This window comes from Ciona robusta, chromosome 11 (genome assembly GCF_009617815.1).
Source record: "Ciona robusta chromosome 11, ASM961781v2".
Lineage (NCBI taxonomy): Eukaryota > Metazoa > Chordata > Ascidiacea > Phlebobranchia > Cionidae > Ciona > Ciona robusta.
In genome coordinates this window covers 6,710,144-6,733,487 of record NC_143245.1, presented here as the reverse complement: position 1 = coordinate 6,733,487, position 23,344 = coordinate 6,710,144, and the positions used below count along the sequence as shown (strand labels likewise).

Sequence of the window (23,344 nt, the reverse complement as noted above, 5' to 3'; positions counted from 1 at the left end):
TGATGTAAAATAACCTTGTCTCGAAAGATTAGATGCAACTGCAGCCACTGCATAACTCTCGGTAAGAATCACCATTCCGATGACGAGCAACGTTAGAACGAGCAGTGATTTATAATTATTCATCTGCAAAAAAATCACATTAAAAACAGAATAGGTTTGAATTACATGTCTTTTGGTATACAGAACACGTGGATTGTCATCTTTGTGTTTAAATTTTCTAGCTTACTTTGTTTTCTAAAGCAGAAGGGATTTGAGACTGAATGCTGCCAGCGTTTTGTTTGAAATGTGGAAGTCATTCAACTTGAAGTAATTTCCTATATAGTTTTTGAATTATGGGAACCGGGTTATATTTCATGCGCTACAAATATTCTCATAATACAAACAATGTCTTTTTATGGACAGTGCAACCATTTTCTTAAGTCGTGATAATACGGCTATATAAATTATTTGAATGAAGAAAGGGTGCCCAGTCTTTCCCACCCTAGACCCTACCATACTTTGGTTTGGGGTAAGATGGGTGAAACTGTGTCCCATCTTTCCTCATTGGCCAATATACAACACCTTACGTACGCCCATGGCCTACTCAATACATTAGGTAGGCCATGGTACGCCATAGTAAAGATAACACCTCGATGATATCCTGCTGATCACTTCTTCATTAGTCCCATAGTCTTAGCAACTACGACCCTTTCGCGATTAGTCTATATACTAGCTCTATTAACCACTAAGCCACCCGACAATATTATTCATTCATTCAGTTAAAGTATAGTTGCGACTTTATAAATAGGCTTCATCTAGAAAGTCACAGCAAATCTATGCTTTTTAAGCTATCAACCGATTTCGTATGCTTGCTGCCTACACAACTGTGGCGTCCTGTGGCCTAACTTTCATATCCAAATAATGCAGACGACCTAAGTAAGCCCTATCACTACCACGATTGATGGAAGGTATCAGGTAAACCCGCTAACCAAGTGTGCTACAACGCCGGACGATGATGGGATGTTTGTGTAGCTTCAATTTAGTAACTGACCACAACATCTCGTGTTTTATGCACCTAACATACACATTGCGGCAGCAACAATTTTCATATTAAATATGGTCCGTTTCCATACACATCAGAACCACATAATGTTTATACAATAAAAACTACAAAACTTTCTACTTTTAATTTTATTCACGCTACAGTACTGTGGCTATATTTGTAAAACATTACATCTTTTATAATTTATACTAACAACCAAAACAGAATTTTATATAATAATATCAACTACAATATAATTAGGTACAAGATTAGGATTACACAATGTATAGATATGGCAGGGCAAGATGGCTACATTTTATGAAGTTCAATATATTTTAAAAATAATTTGTTTAATTCAATTTAAAAAACATATTTTTTTAACAATTTTAGTTTTACTTATAAGTAATGGACAAAATATGTCATATACAAATATTGAGCCTAACTTACAGTGAATATACCAAACATAAATATATTTTGACAATAATTAGTATTATCAGTCTCTTTTTCGAAGTGGTAATACTCCTTTTTATGAAGTATATATACGTTTTTAAAACACCATTTATTGGACTTAATTTTTGTTTGCTTTTAGTGTTTTTGCACTCGATCTTTTTAGGTTTATACAAGAATTTTTTAACAATATAAGTACAAAAATATTACCAGGTTTACAAAATTTAAAGCAGTTGTTTAAAAGTATGTTCTAATGTTACCATCATGCCCTACCCTACTAGTACTAGACAGGTATAATTAGATCACTTCATGCATAGGAACCTCACAGAATAATCAGGGCAACGAACTCCTGTCATTTGATCTGAATCAACGCAAACCAAACCCATATTAGCACTCTCTGTTCGTAGTTGAATATTCCCACTACCACTGTAAAAGAAAACTAGTTTTAATGAATTTTACTTATATTTATCGACGGTAGCAGGGCAACGACATTCATTATATTACAGATATTCTGTCTCATATACTTCATGAGTTTTTGAGTTATGTAACTGTGTGAGTGATTTTTTTGTAAAAAACATAACAAAATTAGGGTAAAATTTTAAAAAGTTAACTTTTACACCAAAATAAAAACACTGTAAACTCACGCAAGGCATTGAGCAGCAGTAGTACTTCCACTGACTAATTTCTTTTCCATTGCCAGGGGTGATGTACAAACTTCATTTGGGTGAAAATTCAAAATTCTTTCCAAACTTTCATTGTCACCACCACCAGTTGAATCATCAGTGTCGAACCATTTGCTCCAGTAGAACAAGGAATCTATATGTAAGTAGTTGTTTTTTTGGGTTATAACACTTGTGTTCAGTTTCAAACACCCTGTTCCCACCTATGGAGTTACCACGTATGTAGCTTTGCAGGAACAAATTTCAGAAACAAACATTTTTTTAAGTAAATAATAGGCCTAATAAATGATAATGAACCAAAACTTACTGGATGATGTTGTTGGTGTAGGAAGGGCACTGTTGGCTAAATAAGCATTGTAACTTTGTCTCCAATCATTGTTGAAGTTCTGTTTCCAATCTGCGTAACTTACTTTCCATTCATCTAATAGGCTTGTACACCCTGGGTAAATGAATGAATAAAATGAAATATACTTTATTTCTTCGAAAAACAAAAATAAATTTTAAATATAATTTAACATAAAATTTAATAATTTGTTTAAATTCATTAGCAATATAAATTAAAAATTTAAAATAACTGAATGTTGATTGTTTTACATATGTTAAATTATTTACCTACTTTTTCTGTTATATATACAGGTGATTAAAGTTTTTTTTTCAAATTAAACAATTTAATACCTGTCAATCCTTTTTTGCAAGTTTTCTTATCAGTGTCTAATCCGAACCCAGCAGGACATTTGCATTCAATTGTTCCTTTGCACACCGAACATATGTGGCTACAACCACCGTTGTTGTATTTGCATTCATCTAAAAAACGAAAAATAATTATAGTAGGGTGGGGGAAGACGGACACCTTTAGCACATGATAACCAAATATACTGACCGTGTTTTAAACAATTAACAAAGGTCTATGCAAGTTGTGAGGATACATTTTTTTATTTCTTAGAATGTTCTTTGTTTACTACCAAATGGGACCATTTTTTGTTTGGTTTACTACCAAGTAAGAAAACCGTGAATTTTATTCAAAATAAACTATAAGTTTTATTAAAAATAATGTTAATTTATTAACATGTCTCATAAGCTGTACTAGGTACCAGTAAAATGACATCCAAATTTTCCAAGTCTTAAACCACAGTATTGGTTGTTAAAACACTGTTCTGCAGCACAGTTCCATACCCCGTTCCTACATTGACATTTTCTGTCACATTTTCCTATCGTTCGACTGTCACCATGCTGTCAATACAACATAAAAACCGTATTATTCATTTTTTATTAGGAAATTTGTCCAATTGGTTACTTTTTGAAAAAGTTGACTTTAAAAACCATAATATTAATTTTTATATAAAAATGAAAAGCGACATTATGCATTTAAACACCACTTAAAACCTATAATAGCATCTAAATTAGCAAACACAAACCATTACCTCCACATATAACCCATTGGTGCCGGTACAACCACATTTATCTTCAGGCACGCATTTTAATCCACTTCTAATAAAACCGGTGTTGCACTGACAACCTACAAGTTTTAGTAGCAGAAAATAACTAACACTAGATTAAAACTTTGTTTGAAACTATTAATCGATTTAAAAATAAAAAACTAAACAGTTTTATTTTAGTTTTGCTAACACAAAAATAAAATCTAAATTTTTAACAAAAGAGTATGCAAATATGCCCTAAAAATAAAAAAAATGTCAAAATGGCTCTTTATTTACCTTCCTGTGCCATGAAACGGGCTACATGCCTATTCGCTTTGCAAATTGATGCTGTCTTGTCACCACATCTTGGCATACATGGTTGCATATTCATTGTATAATGGGAATTATCAGGGCAAACCATATCTGCAGATTGTATTTTATAATTAAACATAAAAATCAAAATAATATGAATTTATCCTTGCATGGTGGGGCAACTCAAATGTATATGTACTTTTGAACACATCTACATAAAAACTTTTAAACACATATACATAGCTTAAAGTTTTAGTAAAAATGATACATTTATACATATGAATACAAAAACAAATACATAGGTAGGCCCATGCATTTTACACATTCATTGTGAAAATGCATAAAAAAACTTATGTTTCAGAAAATTCTACATAACTTACCTAGCCCTGTTGCACTTCTGACATTGGTTAATGCGATTGAAGACCTTATTGCACATTCTGCTGTATAACCAGCTACCATACGATCTATCCAGTGGAAAAATTCCTTGTGCATACACGCTGCTTTTGTGCATGCGGCTTCATACATGGCTACATTGACCATACCACGACACTTTGAAAACACATCAGATGTTCTAAGCACACCGCATGCACATGGGCTCTTTATAAACGGTAGGTAGTGTTTTCTGCCGCAAACTGTGGGCATCTCTTTACCGTTTGTGCAACTGTAATTTACACAAATTAAATAAGAACTTCAAATGTTGTGTGAGAAAACTAAGCAATAGGTGTAATTCAACGCAAATAAAATTAAATAATTTTTCCAATTGTTTTTCAGAAAACAACGATTTATGAATGCGTTATGTTTATTTTCTTCTAAGAGGTGAGGTTGCTATAACACAGGTGTTCTGTTTCATACACATCTCTACAATGGGTTAATCTCTGTACTGTCCTACATCCTACTACACATGTACAAACTTACCTCTGAGTGACAGTTTTATCTTTCATGTGTTCCCCAAATTCATTCACTGATAATTCCCGTCCCATAATGTTAAAGTCATTGTTAGCGTTGTCGTCAAAACTGCCGCACATACCATGAACATTATTGCGCAATACTCCAGGTACAGTGATGATGATTCTAGATATAAATGAATGAGTTTTACTTATTTATTCACGGTACGTGGAGCAACAACAGTCGTCATAACACGGGTGTTTTGTTTCATACACCTCGTTTCTGGCAGTTTTTTTTAACTTTTATGTAATGTATGAATGCCAATTTAAACAACCTATAAGTATCTATACAAATACAACTAAGCAGAGGTAAAATATATTGTTTGCCATATTAGGCCTATTTAATAGGATTTTCTATATTAATGTCACTCCTATTGTTAAAAAAAATAAATGTAATGCCTATTCTTGTTTTGTCTATAAACTAATTTTTTTTATTCTCGTTTTGCCTATAAACCAAAAAAATAACCATAAGACTAAAAAAAAAATTAAAAATCTTTTAAGCAATTCTATAAAAAAATCTTTCAAGAATTTCTGAACCCCGCTTGCCCTTACCCTCCTTGTGTGCCAACCCTTATAACAAGTCCAAAGTTGAATCTGACCATCACAAAACTAGATTGAATCATAACAGTAACACCCATGTAGTTACTTCCAGGTAAAAGAGTCAATCCATCTAACTGTAGAGGAAATTTATTTTAATCTTTTTTGTTTTTTTTTAGTTCATTAGTTAAAAAGTAGGGTTAGATAAGTACAGCCGAAAAAGATACTTTCAGCACAAAAGACCCCACATTTTCTAATCAGGTTTTGAACAATAAAAACACTCTTTTCGAATCATGAGAATACAGTTATACAATTCTGTAAATACTTGTTTAAAACCAAAAAATATTCCTCTTTTACCAAGACTTAAACCTGTAACCTCTGGACAAGATGAGACATGATAACAACTATGGCATGCCCTAAATAATACAATGTTCTTACCAGCACTTTCTTTCCATCAGGGTGAATGGTAACCATTTGTTCTTTAAATCCAGCACTTGCGTTAACTTTGATGAAGAGTTTAGTTTGTGGAACCCTTATACCCCATTCTACATTTTTATTCCCTGTGATAGTAAAAGCAGGGACCTGACCAGCAACTTCCATTGCTCTGAAAAAAATAAAATAAAATCTTAAAAACTTTTGACCACAAACCAGCTGTGAAAACATAATATTTTTTTGTTAAAGTGTGTTTAAGAACACCTATAACATAACAGTAGAAGCGCCGTGCCTTGAACCTGTATAAACTAGTCTGACACACAAACTCCAACTGCTGTGCCACGGTGCCGGACATTATAGCCACAGTAGTAGCAGCATCAAGCCTCGAACTTGTCTGGTCTAGATAACTAACCACTGTGCCACAGCACCAGACATGATTCACACCAAGTGTACACTTACCTTACAAGAACATACACACAATTCCCATCATAGTTATATTGTTTGCCATCAAATGTGGAATAGTAAGATGGTCCTTGTAAAAAGCAATTGGCTTCCTACAAACAGGAGAAAAAAAATTAGCCCATTATATATTTTAAAGCTTCATTTTTAATATGTTAATGCTATTTTTATTTTACCTATGATTTGTATCAATAGGGCAAATTGGTTTTAGACTGCAGATAATAAAATTTGTTTTTTTTATACAGAAAATTGTTAATAACTTTTGGGTAAAAAAGTTATAACACAAAAACATTTTCCGAAAAAAATGTAATCTTTTTTTATTTAATCATTTTTTTGTAGTAACTCACATTTGGAACACAAGCATATGATGAACCAACTGCTCTACATTGTTCATCAGCAGTACATGATATAGTTTTGCATTGGAATTTATTTGGACCATCACAAGTGCAGGTTTCAGTGCATTTTGAATTAGTTTTGATGTAACCTGATAAAAGAAGAAATAAAAATATATTTTGCTTCAAAATTGTAAACAATAAACTAAAAACGTAAGTAGTAAAGATCCACCTTGTTCCACCAAGCCAACACCCTTAGCAATGCAACCACATTGAGATTCCCTCACACATTTATTATTCTTCCATATGTGGTTGAAATCGCATTGACAACCTTCTGTACTTGGAAGGGGGCAACTGGATAGAAAAATGCAAAAATTAATGATGCTGCTGATGCATTAGAAAATTATTGATGTTGCTGATGCATTAGAGTATTGTGTTTTTAATGTATGGCTGATAATTGTGGCTGACACTGGGTTGGAGCAATTGCCGTTAAGTGGCTTGTCTAAAGGGACACATACAACAATGGTAGCAACGGCAAGCCTTGAACCCATTATCTCTGGGTTAGAGGCGCGCTAAACCAACTGATTTCAGCGCCCGACTGAAGCATTGTTTATACTGATAGGCGTATGTGTCCTTGAGAAAAACTTAATGGACATTGCTTCAATCTTGTACCTCCAGGAATTATAAAAAATATACAACTTACTTGTCTTCAGAATCTGGGTCGCTACATGTATTGGGACATGCTGATGTACATCCTTGGTAGGTAGAGTTTGCGGGGCAAGGTGGAATCGTAACATTTAGATTTGCTCGCCAGTTGCACATGGGACCGGTGATTGGTGTGCATTCTTCTACAGCTAGGGCTAATATCTACAATAAAAGAGTATTTATTTAGGAATAAAAAGAAAAATTGAGATATTCTAGATGAGAAAAATTTTCAGTGGACAACACATTTTTTAGTATTTTTATTTTATTAAAGCCTATGTTTTAGATTTATGTCTTCTGAATTACAAAATTCATTCAAAACTTAGAAAAAAGCATAACCACATTATAAAGAAAAATATAAAGGACCAACTAAAATGGCTATTGTGAAAGTTAAAAATAACATAGGAAAAATATCACAGAAAATTTATAAAATTTCCGGCTATAAGTATGAAAAGTACATACCTCATGTAACAATGAAAGGCCCCCATTATTTGCACACATATCAAACACACAATCGTCCTGTAGAGTTGTAAGGTCAAGTTTTGCTCGACAAGCCGCAAATATGGAAGTAGCAGAAGTGAGAACTCCACAAAATTTGGTAGAATTCCTGTCAAAACAAATAAATAATAAATCACAAAAAATAATAAATATTTTTTTAATCTTAAAAAAATAATAAAAGAGTAATTTTTATATGAATTTCAACACAAAATTTACTACAAATTATTTATTTACTTATATAAATATAATTGAAACCCATCAAAAATTTGTTTATGTCTTATACTCTACCAATCTTTATGCCAAAACAAATAAAGTCTTAAACCGCCTAAAATTATATTAATTATGTCTTAAGCCCAACCCCAAAAATATGTTTAATTTTCTCCACCAAAAAATTACCACACATTTTAAAACCAAATACAGATATCGATTTGTAATAAATTCCGCGAATCTGGCCCTGATCTGATGTACATATAGTTGAACGATTCTTGTATAGTAAAGTACAGTAATGATCTGGTGCTGCGAAAACGTAACCAACAAAAATTAAGTCATACTACTAGTAATACTGGAGAAATATATTTCGCCTAAATGGCATCGTCAGTCTCTTTTTCAAATAGAACTTTTTCATCAAACACAGATATCTTACCATTTTGCTATATCCGCCACAGAGCAGACCAAGGGTGGAGGTGGTTTAGGTGTGCCGCATGTACCGTGTTGAAAACTGACTCCAAATTCATTTAAATCAGTTGTAAACGTCCCATTTGCCGTAGTGGTGTCGTCATTTTCATTGCCATTGAAATTACCGCACAATCCAGTTACCTAGAGTAATCAAAATCTTTAAATGTTCGTGTAGGAATTAAAACATAGTGGATCTTAGAGCATTCTTGTAAGCCGCATACTGACATATACTCTATTCTGCATGGGTAAGGTCGCATGGTGAGATTTTTGGATTACCAGTCCAGCACCCTGGGTGGTACAACTCAGACTGTCCTTTGACTATAGCTTTTTAAAAAAAAATATTGCTAAGTGTAGATGTGTAGTAGTAAAAACAGCCCGTTATAAGCATGTTAAACTTTGTTTTTTTAACGACAGAAAACTTGCTGTTTAGTATCTATAATAAACCATCAAAGCTAGAACAAGAGGTTAGCAGAGAGTTAAAGAGTACTGGTAAAAATATCACCATTAGTGCTAGCCATTTGTAACTAAATCAAATGGTAAATAAACAAGTATATAAGATGCCATTTATTGAGGTTTACCTTGTTTGAGTATACTCCTGGTAAAGTTATTTTCGCCGTATGTCCGTTGTATTTCACTTCAACTCCACAGAAAATAACAACTGGTCCCTTTCCTTGTACTTTCACAGTAAACAGACTATCTTTGTAGTCACGAATATATTGTGTGGTCATGAAGTAATTTTCAACCTGTAAGACATGGGAAATCTGAAGTATGTTTTACTGTGGACAATATATATTACTTTGGGGTAAGAGGAAGTACTGTTAGCACCTAAAACCCATATTTTTTATTTGTGTTTTATATAATTTACAAAGCTCTTTTAAAGTGATAAAGATTTTGCGCAGAACTCAGAAAAAGCTTATATCCTAGCCTATGTATTAATTAAGCCATGGTGTAACAAACCTTTGCTGAGACAGAAGATTCTCCATTAAATTTTCCCAAAGTAATCGTTAAATTTGCGCTAGCGGTGCTGAATTCAATGTAAACAAATTTAACGTAAGTTCCAATTTTGTTGGGTGGCCGAAACTCATGTTGAGTTCGAATTGCAAAACTCTGGGTTGGAGGCATTGAAACAGTTTTCACCATTGTGTAAGTGCAGCTTCCCTGTATAAAACAACATATGGGTCAAAATGTAGATTTGACTAAAAAAATCGCTAGCATGATTTACAAAAAATCTGGAAATTTACTACAGAATTCTGTAGCATGTTTTACTAAAGATCTGTTTTTATTGTAAAATTATTACTGGAAACTTCTTGCTGTACTAAAATATTTCCACTGGAAATTTACTCCTTATTTATAAGGCATGCTTAGATGGTATAAGTATGTGAAAAATAACCAAGCTTTGCTACAATATCCCTCCATATGACATGTAAATGCTGGGGAAATTAAAAAGTTTGTGAAGAACTTTATCGCCCAAATCCCTGCACAGACTTGGTAGCTAATTGACGGGGTATTACAGACTATAGTGTCACAAATTATTCAGGTGGCAAATTTACAGAGTTAGTGAAATATTAAAAACAAAAATTTAATTCTGACAATCAAGAAATATTTGCACTTTCTTTGAATTTCTATATATAATAATAATAATTACCTGGAAATCAAATTTCTTATTGTCAAAACTTCGGTAATGTGGATCTCCTGTAGCACGGCATGTAGCAGTTGCTGAACAAATAATAAAAATTGTAAAAAATTTAATATTTATTTTAAAAATACAAAGAAAAAAATTAAAACAAATTAATACTCGACTACATAATTATATTATACTTATTATACAAACATATATTACATATCGATATATAATACATACTTATTGGCATGCATGTTTTTTCAAGTGTAGTTGGTGAAATGCCGCATTTTTCTGCTCCTGCCACACAGGATGTTGCTTTGCATGTTAATTTTGTGTTTCGGCAAGTACAACGCTCTGTACAGTCAGTGTTCAAGAAGGTATCACCATCCTAAATATATGTGGTGGTTAATGATAGTACTGTGGGATCAGAAGGGACTCCTTTAGCACATCGTCGGAGGATACAGTTTTTTATTTCCTTGATTTTTTTAATTACAAAATAGGTTGAGAAAAAGAAATGAAAAGTTGTTTTTCCTCCACCCTATAATTTATAGCTAGTAAATACTCTTTTCAACTTACCTTATAATACCGGCCAGCACTTGTACAACCACACTGTGAGAGTCGCACACAATCTTGTCCGGACAATACATACCCACTATCACAAACACAACCTGTAATATGTCATTTTATCTCAATGCATATATGCAAAACAAAATTTTTGTAATTAAAATTTCTCTAAAAAAAGTAATAATTCTAAATTATGCTGCTTAATAATTATCTTTGGTTTAATTCCATAGTTGTGGAACATAGGGAACCTCATTGATTAATGTGGTGAATGCAATTTAGTCTGGTAGCAATAAAACAGAGAAATTTATTTATTTACCTGATATTTTAGGTCTGGAACACCTTTTAGCTCGGTTAGGGAAGATACAGCTGTTTGGACAAGCAGTTCCCTCGTGCTCATAATGCGCGTTTGGCTGACAGTTTTTCGCTGTTAAAACAAATTAAGTTTATATTAAGTCATTTTTTACAAAATAATTTTGTGTGGATTTGGTTAAATTATGAACACAAAGTGTATTTTTGCTGTTAGCTAATTCATTCACCCGTAATTTTTATAAAAGTTTTTAGCAAAAGACCAACACAGTAAAAAAAAGGGTTGACCTAAATCACAGATCCGAAGGCATGCCCTGCTGTAAGATCTCACCCACTTAGAATATGACTATATGGCTTGGGTGTTGTTGAGTAAAAGTTAAGGTTTAAAATGTTTTGGAACCAGCAATTAAGGGTTGTAACAATAAATTGCCAACATACGTGTTTTTGTGATTTTTCTCCAGTCACAAATTTTGAATCCGTTTTCTTGGCATGAATCTGCATAATCTGCTACAGCTTCTTCCAATGCTTGAAGGTCTCCAGATGTAACACACATGTCAAACACACAGTCCTGTAATGTGGGGATTGTTATTTAGGGTCCACAGCACATTTTTTCTTAAGTCTGTTTGCGACACATCAAACTTTAAAAATCTAACAATTTAGATACTGGCTTGACCCAAAAACGCTAGTCATTATCTCACAGGTATTTTGTTTCACACACCGCGTGTAAATTTACGAGTTACCAGTTACCACAGATGTAACTTTGTAAGTGATTATATGGCTGACAATCTGGACAACCCATAAAAGACCACTGGGTTAAAGCAAATGCCATTTAACTGGGTTGGAGCAATTGCCGCTAAATGTCTTGCTTAATAACACACACACTGACAATGGTAGCAACATCTAGAACTCACTTGAACAATATCAGGCGTTTTAATCCCAGCTCTACATTCAGTGAAACAACTTCCATCCACCACATTACACAAATTTCTGTAGTTGTTCGCTTCTATACAGGTACCATCTGCGTCATTAGGATCTCCATCCTGACACCTAGTGATAAAATAATTTATTTTTTTAGGAAAAACACGAATTTTATGTCTTGTTGTTTTTGTTTTTTTTATTCAACACTTATTTTATGCCCAAAATTTGTATATGCTTACTAAAATGTCATTTTATCGGGTACAACTATGGTGTGAAAATGCATTTTTACACTTTTTGGCAATGAATTTATAACTCGCTTTTTCCTCAAAGCAAGAAGTTTCCAGCATGGCCGTATCGAAAGTGCTTAAATAATGACACCCCAGATTTACAACTCTGAACTCACCCTGCACTCCATCCACCCACTTTGTAACTATTGCCAAACTTATTTGGATTTGCAGGAATTGAATGGTTGCTTGCCAAACGAAGGTCATCATTTTCATTACCATTGATATTACCACACAAGCCTGTTACACAAAAGTAGGTTTTAGGCGGTATTACGTAACAGCTTAACCAGAACCAATAATTTTAAGTATAAAAGGTTCTAAAATTGGTAAAAACTGTTTTAAATTTTTAAAGGTGTTGCAACTTGCGTGTAATATTACATTTATGCAAAGCCTCTGAACTTGCAAATCCTAAAATTTCGTTTGTGTTGTTTAATACAGCTTTTAGAATATAACAGCAAGCTAAATAAAAAACCTTTATATATATAATATACCTGTTACTAAGTTTCCGTATGAGCCTGATAATGTGATGATGAATCTTGCATTGCCATCGTAAGTGATAGTAAGCCCAAACGAAGTTGTTAAAACAACCAGGCTACCACGCTGGTTAATATTCACTATATTCGCACTGTCTACCTCAATTTGAATTGGTACATTAACTAAGATGCCATCAACCTAAAATATAATACACTTATTAGTGAATGAACGGAACTTATTTGTCCTAATGTTCCAGGACATTCAGTATTCTGTATAACACACATGTGGCAACACAATGTACAAGTATACTGGTTTCAATGATTTATTTATATAATATATTCATTATTCATATATTATTTTAGGAAGAAAAATAATTACCGAAATTTTTCTTCGTTTTCTGAAAACGATTAATGTGCCTTTGATGTCAATAAATGCTCTTCTGAACCAAGAAACTTTTCGAAACGATTTAGATCTCAATTCATTTTCAACCTGTTCAAATTAATAAAACTTTATACTCACATAAATGAAAACCATACCTCAGTTCTTAGCACAACTGTACAACAGTTTTGTTTCATACACCCCATGCCTGCTTACCAGTTACTACATATGTAATTTTATGCATGATAATTTTTATAAAGTCTCTCTTTTCAATGCATGGCTGACAATTTTGACAACCATGAAAAATAGTATATATATATGGGCATATATAATAAAAATACTTACTAAGATTGAAAATGGTTCTAAACGTCCTCGCGTTGAGTTGAATGTAGTTTTTACTGTTTGATAAATACATGTGCCTTGAAAATCATATCTCTTGCCATCAAATGTGGTGTAGTGAGGATCTCCAGACACTTTGCATTGTTTTTTGCCTGCAATTTATTACTCAAGGATTTAGTAATAAAACATAGTTATCAAGTTATGAATAGCTAAATTTTATTTTTATTTGTTAATCTCTTATTTTCTTTCTTAAATAATAATAAGAGCTTCACTATTGTTTTTGAGGGATTTATATTATATATTTATATATTATTATATTATAATAACGAAAGTCATACAGTACGGTGGGGGAAGATGGAACCTTTTAACTCTATTTTTACGTCCCATTTGATAGTAAACAACGAACATTTAAAGGATTATAAAACTACATTCTCACGACTCCAATAGAACATTGTTAATGTTTAAAACACGATCAGGATATTTGGATATTATGTGCTAAAGGTGTCCCAATTTCCCCCACCCTATTTAATTAACATCAAGAAGATGTGATTAACATCACAAAAAATCAGATTATAATGTTATTGGAAAAAGTGTGAATAAATATAACAAAAAACTTTTACTAAAACACAATATACAAGTTTCAAGCGTGCAAATGTTTGTTAAAAAGATTAAAAGCTACATAATATACGTGTTGATTGTGAAAATCGAAAATATAAAGAAAAAAAAAATCGGCACTGGACAATCCTTATAAAATACCACAATCGTGGATAAATATATAATATATATAGATTAATCAGGGAAGATAAAACAAAAACATTTTCACAATATTTACCGACAAATCTGCATTTTAAATTGTTGAATGTCCACGAGCCATTAGTGCAGTTCGTTTGTTGAGCACCGTCAATCACATAGTCTGGTTCACAGACAACTTGGCATATGGATCCCTCAGCGTTAAATTTACTGCAACTCAGACTCCCGCCAGATGGGGCAATCAAAGTTGGACACTGTGCGTCGAAAAACGTTACGGTAAGATGGTATAAAAAAAAAGTTACGGTAAGATGGTATTATGTTTGATTAAAACAAATCATAATGCTGATGTATACAGGGCACAGTGTTGTATTATATTTCCAATAAATTAATGCGCTGCTTATCAAACCGCATTTGAATGAATGGAAACTATGTATTCACGCGTAATGTGAAAACGACATTCGTTATAACACGGATGTTCCGTTTTAAACACCTCGTGTCCGCTTACGAGTTACCACGTATGTAACCTTGTGGTTTGTGTTATATTTTGGGAAACATTAAAAAAGTACATGTACATTTAATTGGTGACAAATTCTAGTAAAGAACGACCAGTGTCTCGCGTTGAAATTCAGGTACAGCACACGTGAACCACATAGCGTAAAAACCAATGGTCACATGTCGCGTGCAAAATCTATTAGGTATTTATTGTCATGCACAATATTCGTGTTGATACACACGTATAGCCATACATACCTTCACGACTTTAACATTCCTGACTATAACATTGAAAGTAGTAAATACGAATTCTTTCCCGTTCTGAGCAGTTGCAATCACCGTTACTTTACTGATAACATCGTTTTCAGCGGTGCTAGGAACGCTAATTGTGATTCGAACATTGCGATTTACACTCTTTGCGATAGAAGTCGTGACGCTGCATGAAAATAAATGTAACTTGCTTTATCCTGACGTGGCGGGGCAGCGATAGTCGTTATAGCATAATTCCGTTTATACAACTCGTGTAAGCTTACGAGCTATACCACGTATGCAACTTTGTGGGTAATTATTTTTTCAAATGTTTTATGATCGTTTTTTTGTAGTGTATGGCTGACAGCTTAGTCAACTCATAATCAACCATTGGAGTGGAGAAATTGCCGTGCAGGTCATGCCAAAAGATACACATGTCCCCACAGACGCGTTAACTACTTTGCAACGTCGGGCTGTAGTTTCTTATATACTTACATTAGTTTACAAATAAAATTTACAAAAGAAATAGAAATCTGTTGATTTATTTTTACCCGCTTCCTGGGGTCCAGGATTGGACGTATTGCCTTGAATCGGAAACATCGAATGTAAATGTATCTGCCAAGTCGTTGTTAGTAAATTTCGTGGAAACCTGTATTACATTACATAGATTTTATTTATCATAGTAACAAAGATCAGAATAATTTAAACAGTTAAGAGAAGTGGATTAGCAGCAAAACGACAGTCGGTAAAAACTCTACGCGGGCAGAATTTATTCAAATTAAAGCATCAAATAAAAGTGCGGCTGCTAAACTCGCAAAGGATTAAGTTTTAGAGAATGTTTCCTATATTATTCTCGCCTGGCTAATAGAGTAGGCTATCACGTATATGTCACTTCGCAGGCGATTATGTTTGTTTCTATGTGTAAAGCTGACAAGTTATATTAGTAAAAGCCCGTTTAATTGTTAGAGCAGAGCATATGCAACACCACCTAAAAGTTAAAATGTGTAGTACTGTATAACTACTAATGTGACTTTAATTGGTAAAACTGGTGTTATAACTTACGGTGATAACTGAACCGGAATCAATAACTTGGTCGGGAATCGGGTCTATTTGGTAATTGGCCACCAGGGGCGTAATAATGCAGGGATCAACTCGGTGAAACTTTTCACCGGTCACATTATTTTTCCCAAGAAGTAACTGAAAAGGAAAAATATTAATTTCAAAGCACAGAATTCCATTGTTAAGTATAGAAAACGACTTTTTAGCGTAGGAGTTTTCATGTGTATTCATTGGAACCGTGGTATAATACATAATGCCCGATGATGTATTAGTGTGTAATATTAACGGTATCACGCATTGTCCAAAGACACATGAGTTTGAATGCTCAATATAAAACGAAAAGGTTAACAATGAATGATTAGATATTCTATTGGCAATGAATGGGAATTTGAACTCCCTCCCTATCTGCTTCTAAAATTAGAATGTTTTGATATCTATTAATTATTAAAGGCGCGTCGCCGTTGAACTTGTATGGCACTGTTTATGCTAATACCACACCCAAAAGTTATATTACAATTTCCGTTTTAAGATTAATTTAACGTAGATTTCAAATCTCGTGTTACCTATTCAATGAGTGGATGGATAATGGATGTAACTTATGTATAGTGGGGTGGGGGAAGATGGGACACCTTTAGCACATAATATCTAAATATCCTGATCGTGTTTTAAACAATTAACAACGGTGCATGGGAGTTGTGAATATACAGTTTCATAATTTTTTGAATGTTTTTTGCTTACTACCAAATTGGAGGAGAAAATAGAGTGAACAGGTGTCCCATCTCCCCCCACCCTACTATATTATCGCGTGGTAGGGCAACGACAGGCGTTATAACACGGGTGTTCTGTTTCGTACATCTCCTGCTGTCTTGAGTTACCACATAAGTAACTTAGTAGGTTATTGTTTTATCTATACGACTAACAACTCGGACAATTTATTGGTGACAACTGAGTTGGAGCAAATATAATTTAATGGCTTTTTTAAAGACACACGCCTACAATGGTATAGCAGCATCGAAAATCGAACCTGTTACTCCATGGTTACAGCGTGATCTCTCAAACCAGTGACCAACGGCGGCAGAAAAAATACCTATATTTAACTTATTTTTTACAGTCCACTTACGATCAAGAATGGTTGCGTTGGTATTGTGAAAGTTGGAATGGTTCTGTATTCTTCTAGACCGTTACCACATCTAGCCACTGGAATTGCTTGAATGAGTGTAAAGTCCGGTGTCATCAAACAAATATCTTCTAGTTGTGTTCCCCTGAGATCCCCGAACATGTCAACCACGATATGAGCTTCATTGCCTAGAAAACAGTTTGGATATCACCACTTTATGGCTTGTGTTTTCTTACAATAAAGAGGTGATAATTTAGGCGAACAAGTTTGTTCGTTACGTATTTTGTAGCAGCAATAGGTGTACTTTTGTTGAAGAAGTCTAATGTCTTGATCGTTTTTAACATCGAAGATTTAACTCCCGTTCGGCCGGAATTGGCGCACTTAAACCCCGCCAATTATAAAGAGTCGCACACATATAGACGAAAGGGTTGGCTTTCATTGATTTAATTATCTTTGGAATACGACAGCGAGGATCAAATTAGTTTAAACTAAGAAGAGAGGGGAATTAGCAAAACGACAGTCGATATATATATAACAGCACGCCATGGAGGAGGAAAAGTAATAAAGTATATAGATTAAAACGCGTCGCTGCTAAAAATGCCAGTTTGCTTTTTAGATCAAAAGTACAGATTAAAAATCATTGCAGAAATGCGTTCGTGTTTTAACACGCACGTGTGCACATATATTAAAAGTACAGGTAAAAATGCGTGGCTGTTCAAACATGCAGCCCTTGTTTTTACACCCAAACATAGGAGTGAAATAATGACCCAAAGCTCTGTGCATAGCATCACGTATAAGTACCACCAGCGTTACGTCATGTATATATCACCCAGTATTTTAGTCACGTACACCTGTCTCGCTGTCAGCGTAGAGACATATTCTACCATGCGTCACGCTTGTTTATCTTGCGTGCTGACGCAGAAAAAAGTTTTCGCCCACGCTTGAAAATTCTTGCAACAGTTTAAGCTTCAATACAGTTAAAAGACTTACTTACGTCACGCCGAATTTTTGCCAATATAATTCAATAGCTTTGCCACGCCTTGTACCCAGGCCTGTGCTATACAGACCTTGTATCCTTAGCGCTAAATAAATAAATATCGTTTTTACAGAAGCTATACACAAAGGGTTACCTGCTCTTGCTTGATCATTGTGCACGAACGCTCCAGTTGCGTTTTTTATTTCAAATACAGTCGGGAGACCACCAAAAACGCTGGATCCAGACACCTCCAATCTAAAGAAAGAATTGAAAATAAAAATAATGACTTTTCGAAATTGCAAAAAAAATTCTAAAAAGTTTAAAAGTGATAACTAAATATATAACAAAAAATACTTTTTTGTGAAATGTTTTTTAACTCACGAGAAGCTAATTTCTTCAACCAAGTTAATGAAGTATTTTCCGGGTACGGTACTGTTTAATTGGATAAGAACTAAACCATCGTTGTTAACGAGTTCCGTGAAACCGACAGAGCCTAAAACAAAGTATACAGAAAATAAATATAGGAACGAACGATTGTATTTTATATGGGTGAGGCGCTACGGCTAGGTACGTCATCGGGCCCGGGATTTAGACCGATTGGTTTGACTCATTGCTTTTTGAGATCGAATATAGCAGGGTGGGGGAAGGCGGGACACCTATAACACATAATATTCAAATATCCTGATCGTGTTTTAAACAATTAACAATGGGGGTCGTGGGGATACAGTTTTATAATTCTTTGAGTGTCTTTTGTTTACTATAACAAATGAGATGAGAAAATATGATGAAAAGGTGTCCTATTTTCCTCCACCCTACCTTATAAGAGATAGAGTTGTAAGAAATTGGTATATAGTTATGTAAAAATTCCTTGCTTACTATCAAATGGAACATTAAAAAAGAAAATTAAAATACCACACACAGTTGTATACCTGCAGGATTCGTAATTGATGCAACGCTAAGATTTCCTGTTAAACTTGTCCTCGTTAGCAGAATAGTGACCCTGGTTATGGTACTATCCATAACAAAGCTTGAGTTTTGAGCTGTTACGTTCAAAGCGATCTTTAATTTTACCTGGAAAAATACAGTCGTGAGGATACAGTTACATAATTCTGTGAATATTCTCTGTTTACTACCAAATTTGACGTCAAATGAGAAAAAACACAGACCTTTTTACCTTAACTTATTATATACCAGTGAATGAAACTTGTTTATCGTAGCACGACAAGGCAACGACATTTGTTATACCACAAATGTTCTGGTTTACACGCCTTGTGCCCGCTTACGAGTTACCACGTACACAGCGTTCATGCTAGGTGTTTATTTTGTAAAGATTTTTTTCATTTTTTTGTAATAAATTTATGCCTGAAAATTCAGACAACCCATAAAGGGACTAACTGGGTTTGAAGCAATCGCCGTTAAGCATCTTGCAAACACGCCCACAAAGCTGACATCAAAAAATAAATTTTGTATTTAGTAAAGTGTTGTTTAAGCTTAATTACTTGTCCTTGCTCGGTTAATGCCCTGAACAGTTGAGATGTTCCTGTGATATCACTCTTGCTCGTAACTGTCACCAATCCACCTGAACTGGATGAAATTCGGTTGTAAAGTGGAAACCCAGCAGCGGACGGGAGATTTTTCGTGAGAAGGGAAACAATCTATTTAAAAGAATAAAATAGATCTGTGAATATATTTTTGAAATTAAAGTAAATGATTTTTACTTATTTATCTTCACGTTGTAGGACAATGGCACCTGTAACACGCGTGCTCTGTTTCATACAGCTCGTTCTCGCTTACGAGTTGCCAACTTCATAGAACCATTCTGATCGATATAGTTCTAGTTTACTACAACACTTAAGCCAACAATATAAAATTCAAATATAATTTCTACCAACCCGGATTTTTCGTATCACGCTTTGGGCAATGACTCTCGTTTCCAAGTTTACATCTTTTGCCGTGGCGTCCGTGATCATGAAAACGACAGATCTAAAAATACAGAATGTGATTATTGTAGAAGATTAAAAAATTGTACAAGAAAATGGCTGGTAAAAAGTATTTTTCGTTCTAAGTGAATGAATGACGTTAGTTTATTCTCGCGTGGCAGGCAACGACAGTCGTCCTAAAACGTGTGTTCTATTTCACACACTTTGTGTCGCTTATGAACTCCCACATATGTGTAACTTTATGGGTAATGAATTTTTGAGAGAAATTTTTTAAACTATATGGCTGAATATTTGAACAACCTATAATGGATTACTAGGTTGGAGCAATTGCTTATAAACCCACAATAGCAGCAGCAGTGAACCTTGAACCCATCATCTTCGGGCCAAATGCATGAACCTCCTTTACACGGTGCAATTATAATTGCATATACACACGGCGCCGTCATAATGGCAAAAGTACCTCTTGGTGCTTGCAATGAGAGCATTATATATTCCAGCAAGGGCAAGTTCCGGCTCGTCACCTCCACCCGATGCTCTCAAGGCATTCAAACCAGTCAGAATAGCTGTCGGTGACGTAGTGGCTAGCGTCGGTCCCACCCCTATTGGAAAACAATAGTGTTTAAAAATATAATTTTCATAGAAATATAAAAAAGAAATTAAGTTCTTAAATATAATTCTCCGAAAAATTAAAAAAGGTCAATTTAAAAATATAATTCCCCGAAAAATGCAGAACGCAGACTGAATTGCGTTTGGCAGAAATTAACCAGAACATGCTGGCTTTTACCGGTAAAAGAAGTATGTACGTATACCGCTGGAACGCCTACGCACGTCGCCAATATTAAAAACTGTATAGCGTATTTTACATGGGTGAGGCTTTTTGTTGATACCTGGGATTTAGGCCAGTTTTGGCTCATTACCCCAGAGTATCCATATAGCGTGTACGATGAAAGGTGTGGTTACAAAAATTAAGCTACAAGACTGATTAGAAAAAATCTGCTACTTATATAAACATGACATAAACATGGCATAAACATGACATAAATATGACACAATACATACAGATGACATAAACATGACATAGGCATGACACATACTAACAAAAGCATGGCATAATCATGATACATGATGTAAAAATGACACATGACATAAAACCGTCGTTAAGGGAGGGTTCATGCACGTCGTGCCCGCTTAGAAGTTACCAATCATGGGACTTAAGATTTAGGCCACAGTTGGCTCATTACCCCTGACACCTAGGGTGCTACAATCCGTTTAACATGGTCACTGAGTTGGATTAAATCACGACAAGAGTTAACCATCTTGTCCAAAGACACATACGCGTATTAATATTAGTAACATCAGTGTCCAGCACCAGCAAAATACCACACTTACTTGGGTCGTTGAATTCACTGAGAACGAAGAAAAGCGGTTGGTCTGTCGTTCCTGCGGTTTCGTTAATAATAGCAGATACACGAGACTTGGCAGCGTTGATTTCGCCCGACATGCTGCCTGTGGTGTCGATTGCAAAGGCGAGAGTGCTGCCGACTTTTAGTGAGAGGTACACTTCAAAGTTTCTGGTGCCTGGACAGAAAAATATCAGGAAACACTGTTTAGGGTGGAAAATTTAAGCAGTGAGGTTGTTGTATATAAGCGGAATGAAAAATATGACTTGAAAAGTTATAATTATGGTTTTTTAGTAGGTTAGGGTGTAAGAAGGTTCGTGTTTTTATTCTCTTTTATCGTCCTATACTAAATATAGCAGAGTGGGAGAAGATGGGACACCATTGACACAAAGTATTCAAATATCCTGATCGTGTTTTAAACAATTAACTACGGACTATGGGAGTCATGAGGATACGGTTTTATAATTCTTTGATTGTTTTTTGTTTACTACCAAATAAGTTTCGAAAAAGGAATGAAAAGGTGTCCCATCTTCCCCCACTCTACTATATGGTTGTTAAAAACACGACCAGGAAATATGGGATATTTTGTGCCAACGTTTACCGCACAATAATATACACGTTAATTAGGCTTTGTTCAAAATACGGTTTAATACCTGTGTTATTATAAGATTTATTTATTTATTTATTTTTTTAAATCAAAATATGATTTATAAAACAGCTATACAAACATAAATTCATACCTATATTTTAGAAAACAAAATACTGTTAGTAGCTGTAAAGAGTCCTTACTTAATTCTGAACGAATGGTGTTAAAAATCGTATCCAGCAGCATAGCCAAAGCGTGTGCTTCTGCCATAGTCAATCGATCTTTATTCGTTGCGTTGAGCATGTGGTTTGAACGCATTCCAGCCGCTATTGCGTTCCGAGTTTCAACTCGCGCCGAATCAACGTCACCAATTTTTATCAACTCAACCACCTTGGAAAGATGTGATTCAGTTGTTGTTGGCGTCGGATTGGAATAGAGAATGTCCAAAAACCCGGCAAGAAATCTGAATGAATGTGACTTATTGAACCATGCGTGGCGTGGCAACGACAGTCGTTAACACGAAAACGATAGCAAGATCGTATTACTTCAATACAATGTAAAGAAGGGAATAAACGACAAACATATGAACTGTCATATTTGTATTTAAAGTAAATGCACTTACGCTTGCGTGGAAGCCGAGTTATCATATCGTGCAGCAAAAAGATCGAACAGTTCGTATTTTTGATCCGCATTTACTTTGGAAAACCCATCAGCGCCTACAGAGTTTTTGACAAAGTGCGCGCGAGTTACATTCACCAGATTTTCCAGCAACACGGCTTTAAATGTTGTTGTTGAAGGTGGCTGTACAGCGCATGTTGTCTAATGATAAAGGAATCTTTTAACACGTGTATATAAAGTATTGTAGGGTTATAAGTATACAGTTAGCATAATAATATCTAATATTCTCTGATCGTATTTTAAATTAACTAATAATAACGCTACTTTAGAGGCGAGGGGATATTGTAATGCAATCCTTTAAGACTAAGTATTATTTGTTTACCCCCAACTGGGCCGATAAAAGTGAGTCAAAACATAAATCTTCTAACACAAAACTATTATATAGTACAGACATGTTACGCAACATTTTACCTGGCCGGACGCATGCAGAAATCCAAGCAGCAGAAAGCAAAACAAAATTTGGAATGCTGCCATTTTCTACCTCGGCAGTTAATATGCACGAGATACTAAAACAGAATCTTCAAAAATAAGGGATTAATTTAATGTAGAACAGCGGGGTAAGATATAGATACCATTAACACATAATGCCTAGACATCCTATATCGTTTTTGACAAATAACAACGCACTTTAAGAGACAAGAGGATATACGGGTAAATTTAAATGTTTATGTATTTTTTTATATATTTCCTAAGAAATGGGGCAATAAAACATAAACCATTCTACCCATTACTTATACTTTAATTTAATTTAGATTTTAT

At 34.4% G+C, this 23,344-nt stretch overlaps 1 protein-coding gene across 1 annotated transcript; it reads right to left on the bottom strand.

Annotated features, from left to right (window-relative positions):
- Nucleotides 1-1,155: 1,155 nt before the first annotated feature.
- Nucleotides 1,156-23,180, bottom strand: LOC149728854 (IgGFc-binding protein-like). Its single transcript, XM_089889249.1, has 44 exons — nt 22,997-23,180; nt 22,530-22,726; nt 22,111-22,370; nt 21,311-21,499; nt 20,382-20,520; nt 19,874-19,964; nt 19,481-19,636; nt 18,911-19,052; nt 18,363-18,474; nt 18,136-18,236; nt 17,009-17,193; nt 15,892-16,026; nt 15,381-15,478; nt 14,839-15,016; nt 14,171-14,342; nt 13,345-13,490; nt 13,000-13,110; nt 12,639-12,819; nt 12,267-12,387; nt 11,857-11,992; nt 11,384-11,513; nt 10,956-11,063; nt 10,652-10,743; nt 10,316-10,463; nt 10,100-10,170; nt 9,412-9,612; nt 9,033-9,197; nt 8,423-8,595; nt 7,744-7,888; nt 7,283-7,446; nt 6,812-6,933; nt 6,595-6,731; nt 6,248-6,342; nt 5,795-5,960; nt 5,372-5,493; nt 4,791-4,946; nt 4,256-4,536; nt 3,861-3,986; nt 3,570-3,664; nt 3,240-3,378; nt 2,824-2,952; nt 2,456-2,587; nt 2,113-2,284; nt 1,156-1,894 (listed from the first exon to the last, which is right to left on the bottom strand). The coding sequence occupies exons 1-44, from the start codon at nt 23,057-23,059 to the stop codon at nt 1,771-1,773; spliced, it is 6,306 nt and encodes a 2,101-aa protein (XP_089745375.1). The 5' UTR covers nt 23,060-23,180; the 3' UTR covers nt 1,156-1,770.
- Between the last annotated feature and the right edge of the window lie 164 nt (nt 23,181-23,344).